General features: G+C 41.3%; 1 protein-coding gene across 1 annotated transcript in view; it reads right to left on the reverse strand.

The window, feature by feature from the left end:
- Window positions 1-17,666, reverse strand: part of DIAPH1 (diaphanous-related formin 1) — a 112,482-nt gene extending 94,816 nt beyond the window's left edge. The window contains exon 1 of the mRNA XM_010850642.1: window positions 17,467-17,666. Within this exon, the coding sequence (XP_010848944.1) occupies window positions 17,467-17,583 (117 nt within the window). The 5' untranslated portion in view covers window positions 17,584-17,666. The remainder of the gene's footprint in view (window positions 1-17,466) is intronic.
- Between the last annotated feature and the right edge of the window lie 1,866 nt (window positions 17,667-19,532).

The following is a 19,532-nucleotide window of genomic DNA, read 5'->3' on the forward strand; positions in this document are numbered from 1 at the left end:
AGATTTCTCAAGAGGCGGGTCAGGTGGTCTGGTATTCCCATCTCTTGAAGAATTTTCCACAGTTTATTGTGATCCACACAGTCAAAGGCTTTGGCATAGTCAATAAAGCAGAAATAGATGTTTTTCTGGAACTCTCTTGCTTTTTCAATGATCCAGCAGATGTTGGCACTTTGATCTCTGGTTCCCCTGCCTTTTCTAAATCCAGCTTCAACATCTGGAAGTTCATGGTTCATGTATCGTTGAAGCCTGGGTTGGAGAATTTTGAGCATTACTTTGCTAGCATGTGAGATGAGTGCAACTATGCGATAGTTTGAACATTCTTTGGCATCATTGGCCTTTCTTTAGGATTGGAATGAAAACTGACTTTTTCCAGTCCTGTGGCCACTGCTGAGTTTTCCAAATTTGCTGGCATATTGAGTGCAGCACTTTCACAGCATCATCTTTTAGGATTTGAAATAGCTCAACTGGAATTCCATCACCTCCACTAGCTTTGTTCGTAGTGATGCTTCTTAAGGCCCACTTGACTTCACATTCCAGGATGTCTGGCTCTAGGTGAGTGATCACACCACTGTGATTATCTGGGTCATGAAGATCTTTTTTGTATGGTTCTTCTGTGTATTCTTGCCATTTGACATGTCTAATACTTTATAAATATTTTCAAAATTATCATCACTCTAGATTTAGGAGTATCATTCTAAGCCCAGTAAATTAATTTATTCATTACTTTATTCAAATGAACAAACAAAGGAAAAGTTTCAAGTCAAGGTTTACCACAGTACCTTATGATTGCTGTAGACAGCTCAGACCAAACTTTTGAGAATAATGTCTTTCCCTATGAATAAGGCTGGGGGACCCTGAGTGGAGAGGAAATAGGAACCCATTCCAGTATTCTTGCTTGGGAAATTCTGTGGACAGAAGAGCCTGGCAGACTACAGTCCAGGGGGTCAAACAGGACATAGTGACTAAACAACAAAGAAACAAAGACATAGGCTACCTATGGGTCAAATGGGAAATAAGTCTCACTGTAGTCAGCAACAGTTTCCTTCCAAGTCCTAATACATCTACCCAGGAAGGAACAGGTAAGGTATCTGTCACTCAGAATCAAAGTGAACAGAGAGAAAGGTCTGGCTCTGATTCGTTTTATCCCAGTACAGGACTGACATTGTTTCTTAGGATAGCAAGGTAATGGATGATCATAACATAAACTTGAAATCAGGTACCAAAGAATCCTATTCCATCTTTGCCACAAGATTTGCTATGTTTCCACTAAAGGACAGAAAAGGTAATGTAAGCTTTTCTTTTTATCCACCACAATTTCAGTCTTCCTATCTTTAGGACTATGTTGTCTCACAGGGTTTCTGTGGAGAATAATAAAATAGATGTAAAGCACTTTGTTTTGCAAAGTGCTTGGTAAAAAGTATATAATTTATGATGATGGAACCAATGAAACTCCCTTCAATTCCCACTTCTTATAAAGAAGTCAATTAGAACTAGAGAGAAGGAAATAATGGATACCTTCAAATGTAGGAAACCTTCCTTTCCATTTTCAAATCACAGCCCAAAGATGGCACTGAATGAGTCAATACCTCATCGACCATTTACAGAGAAACAAACTAGATTTTGACATCATTACTTTCTGGTGCCAAAAGACTCAACAGTTGTGTAGAACTGAAGTACCCACTTGGAAAAAGAAAATCAAAGGAAAAGGGTATATCTGAGGAAAGGAAGTCTATAAAAGAGAAGCACAAAATGACGAGAAACTGAAAAACATGAACTATAAAGCTAATTTACCTTTATAAAATTAAATGTGCTTCAGGGAAAGAAAACTAAAGATTATCTAGCAGACCCCAGGAATGAGATGGCACACTCCCATTCTCCGTGATTGCTAAGGAAAATGTGCTAAAGGAGTAAGTAAGCCTCTAGCAGCTCATCCACTTAGTTCCACACTGCCTGGGCAGCGCCACAGCTAAACTCAGTACTGTCAGAATTCATACAAGAGACAACAAAGGAAATACAGTAGAGAAGAGTCCAAGATCTTTTATTCCTAATTAAAAGATTTCTTTCAGTCTACCCCTGCCTTCCAGAGTAAGTATGTTTCCTGATACAAACCAGGGAGCCTGGAAAGATTCTAAGCAGTAGCCTATGTGAAGCACAAGTGAGAAATGCCATATAAAAAACATTAGGTACCTATATTCCATTCCTTTTTTCAATAATTTACTTATAAACTGGAAGCAATTTACTTAGAAATTAAAGCAACAAACTCAATTTCCCTCATAACCATCTAAAACTGATGAGAATCTGCTTTCCAAAAAACCACATTTCCCAACTATAATTATAATGAGGGGGAAGAAGAGAAGTCGCTCAGTTGTGTCCGACTCTTTCGTGACCCCATGGACTGTAGCCCACCAGGCTCCTCAATCCATGGGATTTTCCAGGCATGAATACTGGAGTGAGTTGCCATTTCCTTCTCCAAGGGATCTTCCCAACCCAGGGATTGAACCCTGGTCTCCCACATTGTAGGCAGATGCTTTACCATCCAAGCTACCAGGGGGAAAACTATCTTAATATTAGAATCAATCCTCTGATAGATAGGTCCAGTATATTTTAATAGTTCTCGAATTGTCCAACAAGGCAAGTCTCTTGAGGAAAAGGAGGAGGTAACCTTTTGCCTCCAGCTTAGCTCGTCCTGAAGCCTGGGACTGGCAGAGCCTGCATCCTAGATAGCTGAGAGCCTCCAGGAAGGACAGTCCACTCAGGTTTCACTATTCCAGCTCAGCAGAACAGGTGGAAACCAGACTGGGAACATTGCATTCTTCCCCTATGTCCATCCAAAACAAACTGCCACCCCCTTGCACTACAAAGAACTCAGAGGTTGCGAAAACAAGCTGCCAACAGAGCAAGTACTCAGGTTCTAAAGTCCTAGTTTCCTACTGTCTAGTCGAGGCCATGGTTTTTCCAGTGGTCATGTATGGACACGAGAGTTGGACTATAAAGAAAGCTGAGCAGCGAAGAATTGATGCTTTTGAACTGTGGTGTTGGAGAAGACTCTTGAGAGTCCCCTGGGCTGCAAGGAGATCCAATCAGTCCATCCTAAAGGAAATCAGTCCTAAATATTCATTGGAAGGACTCATGCGGAAGCTGAAACTCCACATAATTTGGCCACCCAATGCGAACAGTTGACTCATTGGAAAAGACTCTGATGCTAGGAAAGATTGAAGGCAGGAGGAGAAGGGGACAACAGAGGATGAAATAGTTGGATGACATCACCAACTCAATGGACATGAGTTTGGGTAAACTCCAGGAGTTGGTGATGGACAGGTAGGCCTGGCGTGCTGCAGTCCATGGAGTCGCAAAGAGTCGGACACGACTGAGCAACTGAACTGAATTGAGTTTCCTACCATACCAATGTGTCATATGGCGTGGCAGACACGCCCATCTCCCTTGCTGTCAGGAAGGAGGTGCACACAAGTCTGTCATCATCTGAAAGTTCTGATAAAACTTCCAAATACATAAATAGAAAGCAATAAATAATGTTAACCTATTTTTCCAAAGTTTTGACATATTTCTCAAGATCCAAATACTGATACTTGTTCTTTACTTTCTTATTAGATCTCTTTATTGCCTTAGCTTAGACAAGCTAAGGAAAAAAGGGGGTGTTGTTCATTCATTTGGAAACAGTCAATGACTCAGGAATGCTGTTTCCCAATCTCCGTAGCAACGGTCTTCTCCTCCCATGTTGTGATGTGAGAAGCAGAACATCTACTCTTCCTCATGGGTGAGCCTGTGAATGACACACCCAAAGGCCTGGTAGACAGGAAGTTCCTGCAGCTGACACTGTTGCTACATACAGGCAATGAGTATGAGGCCACCTTGTTTTAAATGCCACTCTCAAACCCTTCATTTCTAAATGATGGTTACCCCTCTTTTCTTTTATCCTCACATCATTCCTGCTCACACCCTTCCTGAATGATGTGACGATAGAAGTCATCAGGGCCTACTGATAATAAGCTTTACTGATCCAAAAATTAAACTACTCAAAAAGCCAGACTTGATCTTACGAAACCACAGTAAACATTTACTGGCCTGTTAGAAATCTAGAACTAAGATTTTGAGAAAATTTGGGGAAGGGAATGGGGAGACAGCATGAGGTGAAATCTCATTACTCCTCTGTAACGAGAAATATGGGTATAATCAAGAGTTAAAACAAGAACTTTCTAATACTTTCAGCACCTGTACTTGTGTGGAACTATGTTCTAACACAAACACATTACAGAATTTCATGCCCAAGTACTCAGGCTCTAAAGAGACTTCCATGCATTAATATCATGTATTTTTCTCTTTGGATCTAATTATTAAAAAATAAGTATGATTTCTGGAAAACAAGAGAGGGGATTGTTTTACTTCATTTTTATACACATCTATACTGTCTTAGAAAATTATAATAATGAAAATCACTTTTATAATGAAAATACATTTCCAAGGAATTTCCTGGCAGTCCAGTGGCTAGGACTCTGCTTTCACTGCTGGGTGCCCAGGTTTGATTCCTGGTCGGGGCAATTAAGATCCCACAAGCCGTGTGGTGTGGTTAGGAAAAACAAATTTCCACTTCAAACAAAAGTAGCAATTTTCGAAGATGAGAAAGTTGAAAAATGTTTATGACATTGTTTTACGAGAAGAAAACATGTAGAAACTGTAACTGCAATATTGTAAAAAATATCTGTGCATAAAAATAATGACTAAAATGTTCAAATACTAAGTGGAATAAAAATTTAAAAATTGAGGGTTCTTAGACTTTGCTATTTTGAAAATGTATGTAAAAGTCATTTCAAAAGAAAAGTATAAAAAACCATAGCACAGCCTTTAAAGGCAAAGCAACATCATCCAATTTTCATATTCAAAATGCCCACGAGCATTTACTCTTTTCCAGTAGTACTTTGCTTAAGGAAACAATCTGGCAGGGCACAGTTAATAAACTTTAGTTACAAAATGCAATATGAGAAAGAATAATGAACAGTTAGTGGAGTCTAAAAGCGAACTCACCTAATTACATGACCTTGGGCAACTTAATACCTCTAGGCCTCAGTGGCCTTCTCATGTTAAGATGAGGAGGCTAGGTCAGATCACGTTTAGGGTCTCTTCAGGAACCCTTAAAAGCAGTGCTTAGTTACCACTGCTCTTTTGAGGGCAGCCCGATGTCTGCTGCTTGCTGAATAGGACATATCCTACAGTGGCTTCTCACTGCTTCTTCTTGTGGTTTCAATCACAGGAAACAGACGTCACCCATGGGCCTAGAAGTAAGTAACGAACAAACCCTGGCGGATGCAAAGAGCTGCCAACTAAAGCCAACTCCCATCTTTTTAAAATACCAGAATCAAGAAATCACTAGAAGCCTCTATGCCTGGGGAGCCTGACACACATCTTTCACAAAAACTAACAAAACTAAAAATATCTCTTTAGGCCCCATGAAAGCAAGATGAAATAATTTTAGAAGAGTCCAAAACAACTTTGCTTCTAAGGCCAAATGAAGGAACTGAAGGAAATCCATTGCTATGGGCAGAAATATGTGACTTTGGAGAAAAAAACAAAGGCAATCTTACTGCTAGCAGCATTTTTTTTGTGGAGATCCAGACATATCCTAGGGACTTGAAGTCTCATCTTCATCTTCTTTATTCTATGTAGACATTTAATATTCTACGTAAAGCTATGAAAGACTACTGTACTAACAGATTCAATAATACAGGGACTTAGCAATTGTTCACTTTAACTGTATGTTAAAGACCCTGGGATGGAACCCGGGTCTCCTGCATTGCAGGCAGATTCTTTACCATCTGAGCTACCACGGAAGCCCCAAATATATGTTATCAATCCCAAGACCATTGGGCCAAATACTGCTCTCATTTATAATGATAAAAGTTGGAAGTCCTGTTCTGTGTGAAATAATGCTGAGATTTTTAATCCTATAGACATGTCCCTTCATTAAACACAAGACAAAACCTAAGATACTATCTCTAGAGAAAAATTAAAATCTTTTCTCAACAGAGTTCTTCTGGTCTGGTATAGTCATATCAGTGATTCTCTTTGCCTTACCGTTACCTTGGTGAGAGGACTAATGTTTTCAAAATTGTCATTAGATCACAGAAATAGAGAACCTTGAAAGTAATCCCAAGATTCAGAAGACTAACAGTAAAACTAAAATACGTAACAGGATATTGTTAACATGAACTAAACACCATCACTGCTCTTAGGTACCTTACAAGCTAGATGGGAGGTATGATCCACCCTCCCCAAAAGAGAGCTCAATATCATATTCTCTCTCTCTCCATATATAGTGCCTTCACAAAAGACTAAAGGACATTTCAAATTAGCATGCGATAAAAACCTACACTGCACTGTGCTAGAGTATGTTTAGAAGAAAATGAAAGGACCCAAAGATAGGCTCAGATTGTTCCCTCAATGACAATTCCCACCTGAGCCTACAATTTGACTCCAGATGAAGACAGTTTTGTCTTTTAAAATCTAGAATGATCACTGAAAGTCTGAGAAGCTGAATTATTATAATGCAAAAGGAATGGAAATCAAACAAACAACTATCTAAACTCCATCTAGGCAGCAGAAGAGATTTGCTGGAACCTTAAGACTAATGTATTCAAGTTCTTCACCATCACATATTCACAAGGCCAAAAACTGCATCAACATGCATCGTGACATGTTACCAAATGCAAATTTTCAGTCCTGCTTTCTATAGGTTTCTACAGAAAGAGAACCTAAAAGCTCCTCCCAGGGATAAAATAATCTCTATGAAGTGGCTTTCTTTAAATGATTCATCTCCCACCCATCCTCCTGGTGGCTATAACCAGGCCATTTCTTTTTACTACAGCCACACACTCAAACCTGAGCCTGTGTTCACACCACTCCCCACCCCATGAAACCCCTTCCCCTTCTCCTCTACCAATCCTTGATTTCCAGGGCTGATCATGTTCCCCGTCTTCTATGACGCTAACTAGCATTGCCCGCAACTATATTCTAAATTATTCATGCAGAGTTTGGAATATTAGCATAGATCTTTGAAATCATTCATGCTATTAATAATTCTCTCATTTCATAAGAAAAGACCAAGAAAAGAGGAGTCACTTGCCCAGAGTTCACATGGTTAATTAGTAGCAGTCAGACTAAGTAGAAATACATGGAAAGAATATGTCACTGGGAATGAGAGATGGGGGTTCTAGTCCTAGCTGTGAATTTGGACAGATCACTTCTCTAGGCCCACATTTCTTCATCTATAAGAGATATGAATTAAATAACTTTTAACCATCCTTTTCGCCTCCAGCATTCTAAGATTCTGAAACCTAGGTCTTCTGACTCTCAGTTCAGTAATCTTTCCACTTAATTCCTTAATTCTGAATTTCTACAACTTTTGAACAGCTACAGACTATAGCACACTGAGCACAGGAAAAAAAAAAAGGTTTATAACACCACATATGCAGTGAAAATGCTTTCAGGATTAACAGAATCTCAAAGGCCCCCAACTCCTACGCTCATGGCCTTTGAGCTTTTCCTGTCCATTCTTCTACAGCCATGGATGAGATTACAACCTCTTAAAACGCATGGACTGAACCTGTTAGGTCAATCACATGACTTCTTGATCTTCCGCCTTTTGGATCTAGGGTAGATTCACACAAACAAGGAAACTGTATTCTCAACTCTTTGCCACCAATCATACAGAAAATCCTAGTTTCCAGGTACCTGGACCTCTGTGGCAATGTCTTAATTATTAACCAATTGCTAGGTCTAGAGAATAAACTTTAGCACTTCCCAGACTCAGGAGAGACCCTGGAGTTGGTAACCATTTGCAATCCTTATAGTCAAGTTTCAGGGCCAGTTCTAAAATATAGAAAAGACAACTAGAGAGCTGGTCTAGCAGCAGCTTCCTCCTCCCTGTACGTCACCACTACCTGTTGCTCTTGACAGGAATTCCTGACAAGTGATGCTGCTAGAGCTGTTCTATTTACAAAAGAAACAAGGTTACATTTTAAAAATAATAATTTAGACAACTTTTTAATAACCAGGAGAAAGATAGGTTTTGCATGCACTATAACAGCTACTTTTACATGTTTAAGAAAAGAAAGATTTAATTAAGATTCCTGCCATGGTTTAAAGTCTAAATTATTAAATGCAAAAAGCAGTTAGGTATTTAGCCACTGCACTTTGTTAACCTAGACCCAATACTTCTTTCCCACTAACTGAACTGAAGGAAAGTCTAGTTTTAATAAACCACAGAAGTCAAAGGGCTCAAAAGATATACCATCAAAATTTTCTATGAAATTCCTAACTGTGAATTCCTTTGACACTACACAGTGAAAAAACTGGACACTTATAAACTGTCAACACAATGCAGTAAATAAAAACATGGTTTTGTGTGTGTGTGTTATTTTTTAATCGGCTAGACGTAGCTTTGAATTTCTATGACCTAAAGCAAGTTGCTTGATCACACTGAGTTTCAGTTTAATTACCTATAAAGTGGGAATAATAACAGTACCTATTTTATGAGGTTGATGTAGATCAATGAGATAATGAGTCTAGAGCTCTTCAGTGCAGCACTAGGGCTAAGTAAGTATAACAGACAAGTGCTATTATTATTGTTACTCTTACTGTTATTATTACTCCCTCTCCTTCCGGTCTGCAGTGAAGTAATCTTCCTATCTATAAAGATGCTGAACAATCATTAATATTTATAGATAGGAAGATTGGCATTATACAACCTGTAACACACTGAGTACAGGAAAACAAAAGGTTTCTAATGCCACATAAGAAATGCAAATGCTTTCAGGATAAATAGAATCTCAAAGGTCTGCAATCCTAAAAGAATTGGAAATGGTCTGTCTTGTCTACAGGTGAAAATTTACACCCCAAAGAAAACATGTGGAATATAACTCATATTTCCACAGTGATAAGAGGAGAATTTGAGTTAAATCTTTAAAACTTTTAGGAAAAATATCTTAGTGACTGTGATTTTAGCAAAGATTTTTGAAATATGATACAAAAAGCAAAAATAATTAATTGGACTTCAGTCCAAAAAGGAGGGGATATATGTATGGCTGATTCATTTTGCTGTACAGCAGAAACTAAACAACACTGTAAAGCAACTGTACTCCAATAAAAAGTAATTTAAAAAGAAAAAATTAATTGGTCTTCATCAAAACTAAACATTTTTGTTTTTCAAAATATACTGTTAAGAAAATGAAAAGGCAAGTAACAGGAGGAATGTATCCAACAAAGGACTTGTATTTAGACTGTAATAAAAAGTTTTAAATGGGCAAAATTTTTGAACAGATACTTCAAGGAAGATATACAGAGAGCAAGTAAACACATGAAAAGATGCTGCTGCTACTGCTGCTGCTGCTAAGTCGCTTCAGTCGTGTCCGACTCTGTGTGACCCCATAGACAGCAGCCCACCAGGCTCCCCCGTCCCTGGGACTCTCCAGGCAAGAACACAGGAGTGGGTTGACATTTCCTTCTCCAATGCATGAAAGTGAAAAGTCAAAGTGAAGTCGCTCAGTCGTGCCCTACTCTTAGCGACCCCATGGACTGCAGCCCACCAGGCTCCTCCATAAACATCATTAAAGAAATGCAAATTAAAGCCACACTGAGGACTTCCCTGGGGGTCCAGTGGTAAAGAATCCACCTGCCAGTGCAGGGGACAGGTGTTCAATTCCTGGTCAGGGAAGATTCCGCATGCCTCAGAGCAACTAATAAGCCCATGTGCCAAAATTACTGGAGCCCCTGAAACGCAGCTACTGAGCCCACATGTCGAGAGCTCGTCCGCAACGAGAGAAGCCACCGCAGCAAGAAGCCCACGCACAGCAGCGTAGCCCCTGCTCATAGCAATGAAAACCTGGTGCAGCCATAAAAAAAAGCCACACTGAGATACCATTTGTTGACTGAAAAAAACAAACGCACAACCTAAAAGCTGAAATTTATGTTTTATTCAAAGGCCTTACTGAGGACTACAGCCTGGGATGGCAGTCTCTCAGACAGCTCTGAGGGACTATTCCAAAGATGTAAAAAAGGAACCGGGATACGTAGGAATTTTTGCTGGAAAAAAAACCAACATGAGGTTGCACATCAAAAGATTACTGCTAATCACACAACAGATTATCTCAAGTTAATGATTTGAGCACTTTTTTGTATATGGGAAGATGGAAGAATATGGGCTTACTGAATCATTCCTCTGATACACATCTTAACTACCTAAGGCCAGTATCCTATTTCTCTCCATCCTGAATTCCACTCAGGGTGCACTGTCAGGACAGCTACAGTGACTGATGGCTTGGTGGCTGGCAACCTGTTTTTCTCCTTCCTGAACTCCCCTCAGGGTACAGCATCAGTGACTCCGACAGTGGCTGATGGCTTTATGGCCACAACATCCTTTGCTTACTGAAATGGCAGACAAATTCTGTGTGCACACTATATATACCCACTGTGCAGGTGTGCGTGCATGCTCAATAGCTCTGTGTGTCAGACTCTTTGTGACCCCATGGACTGCAGCCTGCCAGGCTCCTATGTCCATGGAATTCTCCAGGCAAGAATACTGGAGTGGGTTGCCATTTCTTCCTTCAGGGTATCTTTCCAACCCAGGGATGGAACACACATCTCCAGTACTGGCAGGCAGATTCTTTACCAACGAGTCACCTGGGAAGCCCTCACACACCCACTAGAATGGCTAAAATCTAAGATTGATCATACCAAGAGCTGACAAGGAACCAGAACCCATACACTGCTTGTGAAACTGTAAAATGGTACAACCATTTTGGAAAATAGTTTGGCAATTTCTTGGAAAGTTAATGATAGCCGTATCATATAGCCTAGTCATTCCACTCCTGCTGCTGCTGCTGCTGCTGCTAAGTCGCTTCAGTCGTGTCCGATTCTGTGCACCCCATAGACGGCAGCCCACCAGGCTCCCCCGTCCCTGGGATTCTCCAGGCAAGAACACTGGAGTGGGTTGCCATTTCCTTCTCCAATGCATGAGAGTGTAAAGTGAAGTTGCTCAGTCGTGTCCTACTCTTAGCAACCCCATGGACTGTAGCCCAATAGGCTCCTCCATCCATGGGATTTTCCAGGCAAGAGTACTGGAGTGGGGTGCCATCGCCTTCTCCAAGTCATTCCACTCCTACATATTTACAAAGAAAAATGAAGGCGTATGCCCAGACAAAAACTTGTACATGAATGTTCCCAGCAAAACAATAAAGAACCAAAACAGGAAACAATCCAAACAACAAAGCTCCAAAACTGGAAACAATTCAAATGTCTATACAGTAAATAAATAAATTATGGTAGGGGCTTCCCTGGTGACTCAGTGGTAGAGAAGCTGCCTGCCAATGCAGGAGACACAGGTTCGATCTCTGATCCAGGAAGATCCCACATTCGGCGGAGCAACTAAGCCAGTGCACCACAACTACTGAGGTTGTGCTGTGGAGCCTGGCAGCCACAACTATTGAGCCCAGATGCCGCAACTACGGAAGCCCGAGTACCCTGGATCCCATGCTGTGCAACAAGAGAAGGCACAATGAGAAACCTGTGCACCACAACTAAAGAGAAGCCTGGGCAGCAACGAAGACCCAGCACAGCCAAAATAAATAAATAAATAAAATTATAAAAAAATAAATTATGGTAAACCCATACAATGTACTACTACTCTGCAATAAAAAAATAAGAATGAGCTATTAATATAGCTAACATAAATACATTATGCTGAAAGAAGCCAAAAGAAAGGGTTCATATTGTGTATAATGCCATTTATATAAGCTCCTAGAAAATACAAACAATCTACAGTTAAAGAAAGCAAATCAGTGGTTAGTTACCTGAGCACTGGGGCACAAGGAGGGGTGAGAAGAGATTACAATGAGGCAGAAGGAACTGTTGAGGGTGTAGGATATATTCGTCATCTTGACTATGGTAATAGCTTCACAAATTGTGCACTAAATATATGCAGTTTATTATATGTTAATCATACACCAATAAAAAAAGATGGTTAGGGTTAACAGCCAGAAAGGTGAAGACCCCGAATAAAGTATGAGCTACTCTAGGGAGAGGGGAAAAAAAATGAGGGTTATCTTTTTACTTGATCCTCGAGTTCTAACATATTTTTAAAAAGGCAGCTATATCTGAGATATAAGCCTACTACCTTGGTTTTCTGTAACCTTTAGGATCAAAGACAGTTTATATATCAATCTCTGCTGGATCCTTAAAGTATGCTAAGTCTTAAAAGAAAATGAAAATCCTATTGCTTTCAAACAGTATTACTCCTAAAACAGGGAATAAGTCACAATCAGAAACCTAGAAAAATCACCTAGGACACCATAAACTCTACCTGTATCTGCTACCCTGACAAAATGCCAAAGCAGCTACTGCCTAAAGACTACTTATAATCACAACCAAGGATAAAATTTCCCATCTTCCATATAACATTGCTTCCACACACGAATGCAACGTGTTTCTCTTAATTCAGTTCATTATGACAATTCTTTCTTGTGTCCCCTTATCCATCTCATCCCCCTTCTTGGAGGGAAGAAATTTAAGCAACTATTTAAAGGACAAATTGATACTCCCTAATTGTCACAGAACTATGCAACAGAGTCACTTTCTTCAATCTTTTCTCTCTCAGTCTCAGAGTTTCTAACATATCTCTTCCTTTTACATGACCGCTTTTCTTCCAAGATCCTGAAATTTACTAAAGGAAATGTAGAATCCAAAAATCCTTTTCCTCCTCCGGTTATTTATTCAATTTTCAACCTACAACTGTAAGAAGGGATTGCTGCTGCACTGAGTGGGTGTTTGGGCTTGATGACATTTAAAGTCCCTTCCAACTCTAAAATTTTAAGACTACCATTCATAGCAAGCTTTAATAATGAATGAAGTAAGAATCTCAAAGTTCAAAGAACAATGATTCACCCAGAGTTATCCTGTAATCAGTGGTAAAAATTCCTTAAAATACTGGTCTCAGTTTCCCTTTTCCTTTAGTAACTTTACTCTCTTAAAAGAGTTCTTCGATTAGAAAAATTATTTGGAAAAAAAAGAAAAATTGTTAAAAAAAAAAAGCAGGTAGATAATAAGATATGTTCATAGTGATTAAAATATTCTTTACTTTTCAATTTTAGCTTTGAAGTTTTAAGAAATTTTAGCATCAACGTCTTTTACTACTACTGATTCCCCAAAGGCCTGGCTATCCAAAGGACTAGAATCAGTTCTTATAGCAGCTGGGCAATATTAAAAAACAAAGAGGGAGGGAATGACAGACAGCAGGGCAGGGAGAGAGGGTTGGCATGGTCTCACCTAACCCTAATCAGGGACAACCAATCAATGGTGCTCTGCTGGTTAGCAAGAGGTGATTTTTTCCCTACTGCTTTCAAATAAAAGTGATAAAGAATAGAAGGTTCAACACAATAAAGAAAAACACAAGGTTTGTTTGAATACTGGGATGTTTTTGGTAGCCATGAATGATTTCAACTGAGACACAAAATGAGAGAAAACACCACCTGCATGTACAAACTTTGTTTCTCTACAATACCGAATATTTCTTGTTAATAAACATGCTTTTAACCTGTTCTTCTTATTCGCACCTTATCTTTTAAGCCTCTATTACATTTCACTGAAAATATAACACTCTCCAAGAATAACCTGGCAATCCATTTACAAGATACACTGAGCACCCCAGGGGTAACAAAAGGTGATTTTACCACACAGGGAATAAGATTAGTCTATTCTGACCTGTATGCCCATCAACAAAGTTAAATCATTCCTCACTTGTTACTATTTTCTTAGCTTTTTAAAATAAATTTACAACAATTTAAAACAATTTACAGGTCATAAAAGTTTCAACTCTTTTTATAAAAACATCCCAACATTTAACAACTCTCTCAAGAGATTTAAATGCTGAGGCATTCCCTCAGTTTCACCTCCTATGAAGGAGGATTTCCTTAGAGACAAGTAAAAGTAACATTATCCAGTGATCCTTGGGCTGTGTCTTTAAAGACTAGGCAGGCAGAGGGCAAATTTTTAAGGTATCATGCTGTCATCTCAAACTCTCAATAACATTCCTGTAGGTTCCCCTCCCTCTTTTCAAACTATGTAATCCCTGTGTTTATCAACTTTCAAAAACACAAATGACTTGTATAAAGTTCTCTGCATACTCCTTGGTTTTGAGCGACCTTTTGGATCAAAGTTAGTATCTTTATGAGGAAAGAAGCATGAACAACTCCACTTCTTTTATAATCTTCACCTTTCCTAGTATCTGTTTAAAATTCTGCCTAGCATCCTTCATCCTTGCTCTCATTTTGGACGGACAGGGATCTACAACTAAACGAACTTTCACTTTGCTTTTGGAAACTGCAACATGGTAAAAATTTAACATAGGTGTCCAACAATAAACAAGATTTAAAAAATTACATACCTTGTACTGTCTCTATCCCACACTAAGCATGTTTTACAAAGTTAGGCTCCTAGCTGAATCAAGATGCAATAGTCTTTCTTAAAACAGATCAATTCTTGATTGTATGAGAAGACATGCAGTCTACAAAATGCAGAAAAGCTTTGCAGCCTCCTAACATCCTGGTTATACTTACTCTCCTTACACATATTTCAGAAATCAGTCTATCTGACACCCACACTCATCACTGCTAAAAAGTAAGAAAACACTCTGTTCATTTAGCATTTTTATCTTCCTTTGTCTTAAGGGCTTCCAAAAGGACCTGAAATAATGCTGGACGAGGGATAAGCTCATGGCCCAGAGACAGACTGAAGAACCAAGGAATGGAACACCAGACAGCCTGGCTTCACCACACACGTTTGCATCTCAAACAACCACATGTTTTAAAAAGATGATCCTCACCACTTTTTCAACTTAGGCTCCTTGTGTCCTTTCCACACAAGCTACCTCAGAGAGTAAAGAGCAAATTTTTGGTAACTTGTGAGTTCTGTATTCTCATCAGTTGATCTGCACTTAGAACCCGCATAAGCTTGGAAAGGTATACAGCAGCTAAAGGGATTAGTAACTCTTCAGATGCAAACAAATAATCTTCAGGCACACTCAGTCCAAACGAGTGCAGTGTTCCCGAGGACACACACTAGAAAAGGTGGAGTAGGCGAAACCTCTTTGACTTCACTTTTAGCCTACAGTTCAAGAAAACTAAGCCATGGGTAACAAATGCAAACCAGCAATCTCGCCCACTCTACCACCCCCATATACATACACAGACACAAAGAGAAGTGGATTGCAACGCTCCTCCTAGGCTCTCATTTCCACACAGTTCTTACATAAAAAGCAATGAGAAAGACAGACTATGGTAAAGCCTTGAGGTAAGGTACAGTTGGGAATAAAGGGGTTAAAACAGCACTACTTTCCTGGAAACCTACCAATCCCTCAGCCAGGAATGCAATTCTCACTACCTGTGTGTGTACGTTATTTTCTAAAAATTCAGCAGATTAAGAGTTAAGAAAAACACCTCGAAAGAAAAAGAGAACTTGGTTCAGCTCCACCCTCCCTAAAGCAAATACCAACTCTGAGCCAAATCCACTCAGCATACACAAGACTCCATAGACATTCCAAGAAACAGGTGAAAAGAAGTTGAATTTCCTCAGGTATCTCACCTTTCAGCCCCCAATACTTAGCAGAATTCACAAATTAGTGAAACTCTTGTTAGATAAAACAAGCACACATAAACTTCCATTTAGAACTTGAAAAACATTTACAAGTCACAAAGGTCACTATAAATCAGCAAAAATAGCTGGAATTCGGGTGAGTAAGGTCAAATAGTACCCATGGAAACAAAAGCAAAACAAAAGGATACAGAAATAGAAGATACATAGGCCCTAAAGCTTAAGACTTAGCCGGAAAGCTCCCTAACTAGAGTGTCATGCTTATCCTAAAGAAACCTAGGAGAACGTTGCTTTGATCACCAGTGAGAGAAGGTTGTCACTACTATTAAACCCACATTTCTAGGGGGAAAAAAGACAGTCACCAGATAAAAACAGGCACTGATTTGACAGCCTACAGTCACTGGAAAGGACAGTCCAGAAGCACCTGTCTTGATGGAAATAGGTAGGAAGAGATGAGTCACTATTTTAAATCTGTTCAGTACTCTCTACATCTCAACCCTCTATGTCCCAAAGCAACATTATCTTCCTGTTTTCATCACTTTCTCAGTTTTCTTCCCAAACTTGTGGAGTTGCGTCAGAATGCTAATAGGTGGAGATAAGAGAAAGAGGGAAAGTTAGAAACCATTTGGTTAGTAGAAAGAGACAATGGGGCGGCGGAGTTAATTACGTGGGAAAGAAGACAACAAAACTAGTTAGGAATGGTTATCCAAGACGCCCTATCTTGGACAGCGCCCCCTATCTTTCCCTGGATAGAGTAAAAACAAAGATTCAGTGTGGGCAAAGATAAGATAAGCACGGTGTTACATGAATACCAATATCCTTTCAGATTGGAAGTAACTGGCACCTGAGGAAAGCCTGACTCTTCTACAGATTGGGAAAAAGGTTCTCAGTAGCCTTGGGACACAGGAGGTAGCAGGAGAGCTGAGGAGATTGTTATCATGAAAATGCACAGAAGACAATATAATCAGGTACTCAAAAACTTCTGGACTTTTTTAGTCCAACTTCTTCCCCGTGGGGGAGGGTGATCACCACTCTTAAGTCAAGAAGGGCATATTCTTGAGAGAAGTTCCAATCCCCTGACAAGTGCCCGATTAGCAAGAGGGCAGAGACAGGTTCTCTGGATGGGGAAATACTGGAAAGTCAACTACCGTCATACCCAACGACCTGGAACTGGGCAGGAACCCATTACTGCAGTCACAAGGACAAACGTCCAAGGGAAGAGGGAAGGTAGAGCTCAAGTCAGGTAACATTCCTGAGGGGAAGGATTATCAGGTGACACAGGGCTGAGGGCCCAGAGAGGGGACTGGGCGGGAGCAAAGTTAGCAGGTGAAAGGGATCAAGCTTGGGGAAGGAAGTGACCTTTGGAGAAGCAAATAAGAAGATACCAAAAAAGGGGGGAAGGGTAATAAGAGAAAATGGACCCAGAAAAGCACTGAGGCTAGAGATAAGAGAAGGCGTGTTCGGGTAACGGAGGAAGAAGAAAGGAAGTGGGGCTGAGAGGGAAGAGATAGGGTTGAGACTGTCCAGGGCTACGCGGGGTAAGGGCAGAACATGAGGGCGGGAAGAAGAGGGGGTGAAGAAAGCCCCGAGGTTGCCAGGGCAAGAGCCGGGTGGGACTCCGGGGATCCCCGAGGTCCCAGAGCGGTCAGAGGTCGGGCTTCGGAGCCCAGCATCGAGCAAAACGAGGAAGGGAGGCGCGGGGGCGGCTCCCTAGAAACGGGCGTGCACCCCTGGGGCCAGCAGCAGAGGGTCTTCTGGGGTCCTGAGGGCGGTTAAGGGGTCAGCCTGAGGGAACCAGGTGGGAGGGACACTCACAAATTTCTTGGATTTGCCGCCGTCGCCGCCTGCCGAAGGCAGCTCGTCTGGGTTCCGGCCCTTCTTCTTGTCCCGGGTCCCCCGGCCGGGTCCCAGGCCCCCGCCGGGCGGCTCCATGTCCAGGTTTGCGTTGCTAGTGACCCCGCGCCCACGCCGCTCCCGCCCGGCAGCTCCAAGCCCGCCGCTGCCGCCGCCGCCGCCGCCCAGCAGCTTCTCAGTCCGCCGCCGCGCCCCGCCTCATTAGCATGCCGGGCTGCGCGCGCCTCATGAATATACAACGACGACGCCTCGCTCCCGCCCGCCTGCCCCACTTCCGCCCGGACCCGCAGCCCCTACCAACGAGGGAAGGGAGAGGGTGGAGGAAAGCCGCGGAAGCGCACTACCTGCCTGGCGGGCCTAACCATTTGGACTCACGTGGGGGGTGGTGAGTGGGCGGTCTCTCTGGGACAGCGCCGCCTGCCGGTTGGAGTGGCGCAGGCCTCCCTGCTCCCACGCAGTGCCCACGTGGCTGTGAAACCTGGACCCTCTCACACCCCAGAGTGTGATATTATTATGAACCAAAAAAACTGTATGAGAGAGACTTATCCTGGCAGAAAATTTAGTGCCAGGCTTTCCAGGATAATAGTTTTTATGTGTTCAATACCCATGGAGCACACGAAAAACTAAAGTGATAGCTACCATTTATGTGCCAAGAACAGAGCTTGGTTCAGGGCCAGTGCTAGAGCAAACTCTACTAGCTCTGGAGTTCAATTACCTAGTTCTAAATCCCAGGTCTACTACGTTCCATGTTCCTAATCTGGGAAAACTAGTTATTGCCACTGCTGTGCCTGAAACTTAATAATAGTTAACCATTTACCATACACTTGTTCTATGCCAGACCCTTAGCAAAAATACGACCTGTATTTTCTTACTGAATCTCCACACTGGCATGTGACAGATTCCACTAGTCTCACTATTTTAAGGACAGGAAATTTGACAATTGAAGTGACTTGCCCAAGGACACATAATTGACAAAAAAAACTAAAACCAGGTTGGTCTGATTGCCAAGCCCTGTGTTTAAAGAGGATTCCTTACTGACATGAAGAACTGACTCACTGGAAAAGACCCTGATGCTGGGAAAAACTGAAGGCAGAAGGAGAAGGGGATGACAGAGGATGAGATGGTTGGATGGCATTACCAACTCAATTAACGTGAGTTTGAGTAGGCTCTGGGAGTTGGTGATGGACAGGGAAGCCTGGCGTGCTGCAGTCCATGGGGTCCCAAAGAGTTGGACACGACTGAGCGACTGAACTCAACTGAATTAACATAAACCTAACTGAGTGAAAAGAACAGGCATTCTCCAAAAGTGTGTTCTTTGCTCTACTATCTTGATTTTTCCCTCACCAATTTCCTCTATTCACCCAACTACATCTGGTCCTTTGTGTGAAAAGCATGTGGCACCCAGTAGGCCTTCAAACTCTGGACTTAATTATCGTGCTCACAACCAGCAAAAGACTTCAACTGCATGTTCCTGGAGGACAGCCAGTGACTCACTAGGGAGGCGCCAGCGCTCAATCTAGGGTCTGGTATGTTACAAGGAGTCTGCCAAAATGGCTGGCTCCTAAATCTGACCTTCAGCTTTTACCTTGCACTTTCTAATTGCCTGATGGAAAGTTGCATAGGACTGCCCAGCCCACACTTCAAACTCAATTTGTCCAAAACAGTCCCAAACAGCTACTTACTTTCTAAGCTAGAGTGCTGAGAAACAGACAGGATCAAAGCATGGAAGGAGTGATCCAGGTATTACTCTTCTTTCCCATACCATTGTCTACATCTACTAAAGCATTTCTCTTCCTTCCTACTGGACTGTAAACTCCAGGGAAGAGTCCAAATTTGTGGCTACTATAGTATCCAGCATCATTCTTCACATAAACAATGAAAGTAATGAGCAACTGCTTATATCAGGCACTGTGTTAAGTACCTGACATGTTTCCTCAGTGTATCTTAACTAGCATCACCAATCCAAACACCAGGACTAAAAACCTGAAGTCATCCTCTATTCCCTCTCTTAAGCTACTAATCTTCCC

The sequence above is a fragment of the Bison bison genome, unplaced genomic scaffold (assembly GCF_000754665.1).
Source record: "Bison bison bison isolate TAMUID 2011002044 unplaced genomic scaffold, Bison_UMD1.0 scf7180017864291, whole genome shotgun sequence".
NCBI classification, from domain to species: Eukaryota; Metazoa; Chordata; class Mammalia; order Artiodactyla; family Bovidae; genus Bison; species Bison bison.